Below are 8,240 nucleotides of genomic sequence, written 5' to 3' on the forward strand. Positions count from 1 at the left end.
TTGCAGAGAGGAAGGGAGAAGGATAGAGAGTTAGAAACATCGATCAGCTGCCTCCTGCACACCCCCTACTGGGGATGTGCCCACAACCAAGGTACATGCCCTTGACCGGAATCAAACCCGGGACCCTTCAGTCCGCAGGCCAACGCTCTATCCACTGAGCCAAACCGGTCAGGGCTAAATAGGTTACTTTTCAATTGAGTAAAGACCCATTGGTTTTAAGTGAGGTATTTTGGTTGATTACCAATAAGTGGTTCTGGACATTTCCAGGGAGGCTCATGAGCCTGGGGACTAGGGCCTGGCCAGAAACTGGTTCTCAGAGTGTCAACTCTTAGATCCTGGTGGTTCAAGCGAGGTGGGTATAAATGGACAATCAGATACCACTGCTGGGTAGAGGTTCAGATATGCTACAGGTAAACTTTTTCATCAGCTTCGTTTCTCACCTGGTGTGAATTGATTTGCCCTTTTCTTCTGTACATGGATAGCCTTTCATTTGTACCGAATATAGGTGATACGTTAGGTCAAAAAGGAAAACTAAGTTTTTAGATTTTACTTTAGGGGGCTCATCTTTCCAGGTATTCCAAATTATAAATTTTGTTGTAAAGTATTTAAAATGGAATAAAATGTTTCATTTTGTATATTGTAGTCTGTCAGATAATCAGCTACTGTTATTTTTCTATGGCATTTGCATCAGAATTGATCAGTTAATTTTTTTTATTCTTAGAACAAGACGAGAAGAACAATGATGTAAGTAAATAGCTGAAAAGTTAAGAAAGATATTAATAGTTTGATATAAAGTTGTCTGCCATGATTTCTAAGACATGTAATGGACCAATACCATTAGCATGAACATCGTTTTGTAGGTTTTCTCAATACTAATTATTCTAGCTTGAAGAAGAATTTTATCCTCCAAATGCTGAAGCTTTTCAAAAATATACCATCTGGAACTTCTGATTAATAAGGAAAAAGGGGCTTTGCATTGAAATAATTGAAACAAGCAAAATGGTGTTTTATACAATATATTGATCTTTCTGATTATAGGCTACTGGCATTGTTAAAATGCTCTGTATTTTGAAAGGCATTGAGTAGATTATTCCCAATCTCTTGTGCATTTGTGGGGGATGGTGATGGGGAAGTATGACAGCATGAAGAAAGCTATTTTCTATGAAATGAGGAAGGATGTCTCATCTGCATTAGTTTTTAAAAACAACAAAACCAAGCATATTAAAGTTATTCGTATTTTCTATATTTAAAAACACTACTATTACTTTAAATTTTTTACAGTGATTAGTTGTAGTCATAAATTTAAGGAAGATAATTGTCAAAATATAGTTCAGTGTTTGATTATTGCTGAATAATGGGCTCTTTACAAATCAATGGATACTTCTCAAATAAATGAATACTTCTAAAGTGTGTTATGGATAGTTTATTCTCTAAAGATTCTCAAAATTTTTATTGTCTCCTTCCCAGTACCACTGCAGATAAATTCTAAATTGTATCTGCAGTAGGATTTACCAACCAGATGTAAATGATTTTAAAAATTTGTAAAGCACTCAAGCTGCTTATCTGTCCCAGGTTCTGTGCTTAGCAGCTGGAGGCAGGAGAGAAGTCAGAGTCCTCCCTTCCCTAGAGAAGCGTAGGTTTCTATGAGAGGGACACCCTGTGGGCAGTTGATGCCATGTGACAAGTGGTAACTCAGATGTGGGCGTGTGCAGGAGAGAGGTTGGGTGGTGTGGCTGCTGGTGAGGGTATCCTGGAGGTAGATGGGGAGGAGTGGAGCTTGCTGGACAAGGAAGAAGAGGCCTTGTAAGCAGAGAGCAGCCTGAGAGGCAGGATGGGAGGGAGTGTCAGACCAAGAGAACAGAATTAACAACATTTAGAAATGAATGGAAACCATTCTCTGAGGTTTGTTTGTCTCTTTGAATTAATATTCATTATTGGATTTCATTTACTGTAATAAAATGGTCTTGATTTATTATTATTTGATGCATTGCATTTATTTATAGTAAATGAACAGTAGAAATAGAAAAATCTCAGCTGCTTTTCATCTCTTAAGGAAAAAAGAACAACAGCCCTGAAGTCTAATTCTAAACATTTTACACTATTATAAAGGGGATTTATAACAGGGGTTTGCCAGGTTTGATTATAGGTACTTATGAAAGGCAGCATTTTATAACTCATTCCTCCAATCTCCACTGTGGAAGTTAGACTATCTACTGGGTTTACCATAGAGCCACACATGATACCACACTCAAGCAGTTCATGGACTGTAAGAAAAACCTTAATGCTTAACTGTTTGACATTTTAACCGAGAGAAAAAATACACTTTTATAGGTTTAACGTACATACTGTGACACTTTCTTCTCATGATACCACACTCAAGCAGTTCATGGACTGTAAGAAAAGCCTTAATGCTTAACTGTTTGACATTTTAACTGAGAGAAAAAATACAGTTTTATAGGTTTAACATACATACTGTGACACTTTCTTCTCTTTCCCCCTTCGGTAGGAATTTCCAGGGCGCCTTACTAAGCGCTATGGGTCTTGCCCCACGGTGTTTCTCTATGATGACACTGTGAGCCAGCCGAATTTCAGCACCATCATCCAAGCGTGAGTACAACTAGGATGCCAGGGACTGAGTGACAGACCACTTTGGTAGGAGCATCCTATTTATACATAATTACAGTCACTTCATTGTCCTTTGCAGTGACCAGGTTAAGAAACTGGTGTCAATTATCTATTGATTTCAAGGGCCTAAATATGAATTTTCAATTTCCACTTTACTCAGAGTGAATGGAAGAAGGGAAAGCCAGTTAGGAAATAAGAAATCCCCCCAAAAGTATTGATATTTCCTGATGGATTTCTGTTTTTAAGACATTGTTGACCACAATGAAAAGGAGAGCTGCTTTTTATTGGGAGTTTCTGTTAAAGAGTATTTCTTGCAGTAGGAAGAGAAACTAGAGGCACCATTTTCCTCTTGATTTGGAAGGTCTATATGTATATAAATCTGTATGGAAAAACAATAAAAATAAAAAGTATTTCTTTATGAGACATGGGCACAGAACAGTGCACCTCACTTTGGAAGCTACTCTTGGAAGAAGGAACAGCTTGTCCCCTACTGGCACCAGAGTGTATCTGCATTAAAATTTAATTGGATTTTTATCAGATTTTTCCCATCTTACATTTTTTTCTACACTATTTCTATATGGAAATAGAGTTTTCCTACCCCCCAAAGTGGGATGTATCACATCAGTCTTAAAGAACAACTTTTCAGCCCTAACCAGCTTGGCTCAGTGGATAGAGCATCAGCCTGCGGATTGAAGGGTCCCAGGTTCGATTCTGGTCAAGGGCATGTACCTTGGTTGCAGGCACATCCCCAGTGGGGGGTGTGCAGGAGGCAGCAGATTTTTGTTTCTCTCTCACTGATGTTTCTAACTCTCTATTCCTCTCCCTTTCTCTCTGTAAAAAAAATCAAATATGTTTTTTTAAAAAAAGAACAACTTTTCAAGATAATTCCTATATGGGTAAAATTTGTTCAACTGAAGTTTTAATTTAATAGATATATAAAATTTAATTATATATGTATAGATATACATATACAAATATATCTTCAAGACACTATACAATTCCATATATATAAAAATCACCACAGAAAAAAATGAAAGAGGTAATTTTTGGAAACATAGCCATAGGCAGGTTTATACTTAAGCAACCATGAACAGTGTTATGATGATGAAAAGTGTTTATTAGTCTACCATGGGAGATGAGCTTTAAAAAGCCGAAGATGAAACCTCTATGCTTATTTAAAAGAGAAAATACATATGCTGTCCAGCTTCCTGGCTCCCATGGGGTTGTCCAAGGTACATTCTCAGTGTCTGGAATATGAGGGCTGATTCTCCAGAACATGGTTTGGGAAATACTCCTTGACAGTATTAATATATTCACCTTTAATTGTATTTTTCAGCCTGAAAAACACAATTAGCTTTAAAATGTCATTTTTATAATGTACCAACTTTTTGCTAATTAATTTAGCCCCCCCCCCAACAAGTACATGAATCTCATGTCGATTTGCATGCCTTTTATTATAATAATACTAGAGGCCCATTGCAGGAAGATTCCTGCAAGAATAGGGCTTTGCTCCCATCTCTGCTGTTCCTACCCTGCCCTTCTCTGCCATTCCTACCCCACCCTTCTCTGCCCCTCCTAACCCGCCCTTCTCTGCTGCTCCTACCCCACCCGTCTCTGCCACTTCTCTCCCGCCCGTCTCCGCTACCTCGGCTCCATTGCTTGGCTTCCTTTTACTGTGTCTTCAGTCTTTGCTCCCAGCTGGTATATGCAAATTAGCTGCCATTTTTGTTGGTGGTTAATTTGCATATTGCTCTGATTAGCCAATGGTGGGCGTAGTGAAGGTATGGTCAATTTGCATCTTTGTCTATTATTAGATAGGATAACTCTCTTCTCACATTTACAACAGTAGTTGAGATCAAATTGTGTTTCAGCAAAAGCTGAGCCCCGTCTCTCTCTCTAAACTCCTGAGCTTTGGGACCTATTGAGTCATCACTGACTGTTTTTATTCAGCCAAGACACTAAATCCTGGAGGAAAGAATAACACCACTCAACTTTGGATACATTCCGTAGCTTCTTTTGAATTAAAAAGATTTCTGATGTTACAGAATAATTCAAAAGTAGTTTTAAAGATTAGAATTGCTCAGACAAGTAGGTTTCATGCTTCTTTTCCAAATTAATCTAATTTTGGAAGTACAGTAAATTTTAATTTCCTCTCCTTAAGTTTTCAAAATGATCATCAGTACATGCACTTTTGGTGAAATAAGGGTTTGTTGAGGAAATTCATAGAGCTCATTGAATGTTAGGAATGATTTTGAAAAATGTTCATCATGGTACATTGTTCTCAATGGGGTGTAGTCTTTACTAGAATCACTTATGCAATTTATTTCAAAACAATGTCTCTAAATACATGCATTTCACCCCCTGCCCCAACACAGTCTCAATGTCACAACCTTTGACGAGTTGAGGAAAACTGTGAGGCATGATTACATGGGCAAAAGCACCCAGGGAGGTTCTGATCTTACCCTAAGTCACGTGTTTCCAACTCTGGGGCACATTGCAGCTCCTGGGAGCTTTATAAACAACCCTGTGCCTTCCCAATGCCAGTGAAGGCTGCACTTCTCTAGGTGGAGACGGGCAGTTTCTCCAGCTCCTCAGGAGATCCCAGGGCACAGCCAAGCTCAGGAGCCACTGCCTGGTTAGAGCGGAGGGGAGAGAGGGGCTCCTCGCTGTTGGCAGGACCTTGAGCAAGTCAGTTTCAGCCTTGGTTTTCTCACCTGTAAAATAGGTTGTTGAATTGAATGTCAAATAAGGTTCAGTGGTCCTTTTCAGCTTCTGTGCTTCAAATTCTGTGACTTTAAAATCAGTTTGAAGATGAAGCTGTTTGAAGCCCAATAGCAGTATCTCTCTTGGATGCTCATGGTGTTACAGGCCTTTTTACAATGACTCATATTCCACAGACCTAGTTATGAAATTCAGATTTACCTTCTCTCAGTTAATTTGAGCTCCTTTTATTTTATTTTTTTTAATATATTTTATTGATTTTTTAGAGAGAGGAAGAGAGATGGATAGAGAGTTAGAAACATGAATGAGAGAGAGAAACATCGATCAGCTCCTTCCTGCACACGCCCTACTGGGGATGTGCCTGCAACCAAGGTACATGCCCTTGACCGGAATCGAACCTGGGCCCTTTCAGTCCGCAGGCTGATGCTCTAGCTATCCACTGAGCCAAACCAGCTAGGGCTGCATCTAGTGATTTTGCCAGCCTTGATAGTGGTTCACACTTTATTCATCTGCCAGAACCCAGTTCACATGTTCCCACCTTTCCTAATAATTCATCATTCTGACTCCTAGAGGATTTTGTTTATACTCACATCAGAGCACTCTCATGGAGAAACCTGTATTATAGTATGTTATTTCAGTCTCAGCTCTTGGAAGGGCCAAGAACTATGACTTATCCATTTTTTTCTGCATGAATCATGATGCCCAATTAGGGGAGCAGAAAAGCCTACTGATTCTATATCCACTCACATGTAAGGTCTTCCACATTATGATTACCTCTTTTTCCACTCTCCTTCAAGTATCTTATTCTCCAGAACCAACAAACCACTTGATATTTCTCCCACAAGTGATTCAAAAATGCTGCTTCGTTCACATGTCTCCTAACAACATGTTACCTAGCATTTTGGTTCACCTATTTGTGCTGAAAGTAAAATAGCTAAAACAAGGAGCACAGTGCCTATATGATGCTGATGGGAATGAGGATTTCAAGGCCACTGGGCAGCTGGGATGGTCTTCCTACTCCCCCCAATCCATTAAAAATTTTCCTCAAACCTAACAGAATAAAATCAATTGTTAAAACTGGCTTTTTTTCCACAGCGTGTCTATGGCCATATATAACAACATCAAGTACAGGTGAGTTTTAAAACCTGTAGTTATTCTAGCTAATAAATGTACTAGTATAACATAGCAAGTTGAGTGGTATGTATAACTGCAGACATTTTTGGAGCAAGCTACAGAGTGCTTTTTATTATATTACTAGAGGCCCAGTGCATGAAAATTCATGCACTGGAGTGGGGGTCCCTAAGCCCAGCCTGCCCCCTCTCACAGTCCGGGAGCCCTCAAGGACAGGAGGAGACCCAGCGATCAGGGGAAGGTGATGCCCCCTCTGCTGCTGCCACTGCTGGCAGCGCAAACCTCAGCCAGCCCTGGTTACCTGAGCCTCAGGTGGCCCTGGGCAGCTAAGGGCTGAGGGGACTAAGGAACTCCAGAGGCAGGCACACAACTGCCACCCCAGCAGGACTGAGGGGACTGGGCACTGACATCTTTTCAACAGCATGAGGGTCAATTAGCATATTCCCTCTTTATTAGATAGGATTGAAGTGAATTATTTGTTTATGTCTTAAGACCCATAACAGTTGAGTTATTGAGGATCCCAAAGAGTATTTTTTTATGTAGGTTATATTGCTGTTTATTCTATTAGAAATTAAAATTGAGATTTAAGAAATAAGTCCATTGTATGTTTAAGAGTTTTTATAGCATTACTGAAATTCTAACCTAGATAATCCTTTGTTGTGGCGGATTGTCTTGCCTACGATAGGATATAATGCACAAAACAACGTAAAAAAAGAATTATTTCCACACCAAAATTTGAGTGGACAGTGTGTCATTAACTTAAATTTTTTCAAATCTCTTTAATGTCTGGCTTAAAAGAAGACACCTGATTCTCATGTATATTCTGTCTTCAATCATTTGCAATTACTTCAATCATTTTAATTCTTTGCTTTGAAGCAGTAGTATGAAGACCCAGCCTCATGTAGCTATCTGGCTAGAAAAAGCTGTATTTACAAAGCCTCAGATAGTTGTGGATATTCATTGATATTGGACCAAAAGTCCATAAGTGCTGGTTTTTTCAATTATTTACAATGGAAATTTAAATAATATCCATGAACTTATCGTCAGTACTCTGTTCATATTAATTGATCTATCTTGTACACTGAATGGGTCTTTCACTTGTGCATTATATTATGATAATGTTATGCGCTGGTCATTTGGAGAGTATTGGTTCACTTTCTTTGTACAGTGTCCAATACGCCCTTTTGTGAGTATCACCATCAATCTTCCCAGAAAAATTTTTAAGTATTGTAAAGCTGCCAAGCTCACAAAGCCAAGGACACAGTTTTGCCCTGTTCGAATAGCTCAGTTGGTTATAGCGTTATTCCATTATATCAAAATTATGGGTTCAGTCCCTGGTCAGGGGCACATAGAAGAAACAACCAATGAATGTATAAAAATAAGTGGAACAATAAATTGATCTCTCTCTCCCTCTCTCTCTCCCCTCCTCACCCTCTTTCTTTATTTCAAACCAAAAGAAAGAGGAAGAATGTAAAGGACAGTCAGTACACATTTTACCAAATTCTGATTTTTTTAGGTTATATGGCTTGAATTGTGTCATTGAAAATATTACACAATTTATTTTCCTTGAAGTGACAGGCTCATTGTTTATTTTTTGACAGAATGGCAGTTGTAATTTCAAATAAAGATGTATTTCTAAGGAAAAAGTGGCTTCTTCTGCTCACAGCTAAGGCACAAGCGCTTTTCCTTAACACAACCACATTCAGTGTGCAGAGTGCGTAATGCACACCCTCCCCCTGTTGAGAATGGGAAAACAGGCTCCC

General features: G+C 39.0%; 1 protein-coding gene and 1 pseudogene across 1 annotated transcript in view; both read left to right on the forward strand.

The window, feature by feature from the left end:
• The window catches only part of LOC102752566, a 37,298-nt pseudogene that overhangs the window by 18,932 nt on the left and 10,126 nt on the right, over window positions 1-8,240 (forward strand).
• Window positions 1-8,240, forward strand: part of LOC102752382 (cyclin-Y-like protein 1) — an 11,916-nt gene that overhangs the window by 1,555 nt on the left and 2,121 nt on the right. Inside the window, exons 2-4 of the mRNA XM_015565301.1 lie at window positions 722-744; window positions 2,507-2,607; window positions 6,442-6,477. Coding sequence (XP_015420787.1) covers window positions 722-744; window positions 2,507-2,607; window positions 6,442-6,477 — 160 coding nt within the window. The remainder of the gene's footprint in view (window positions 1-721; window positions 745-2,506; window positions 2,608-6,441; window positions 6,478-8,240) is intronic.

Source organism: Myotis davidii, unplaced genomic scaffold (genome assembly GCF_000327345.1).
Source record: "Myotis davidii unplaced genomic scaffold, ASM32734v1 scaffold1240, whole genome shotgun sequence".
NCBI classification, from domain to species: Eukaryota; Metazoa; Chordata; class Mammalia; order Chiroptera; family Vespertilionidae; genus Myotis; species Myotis davidii.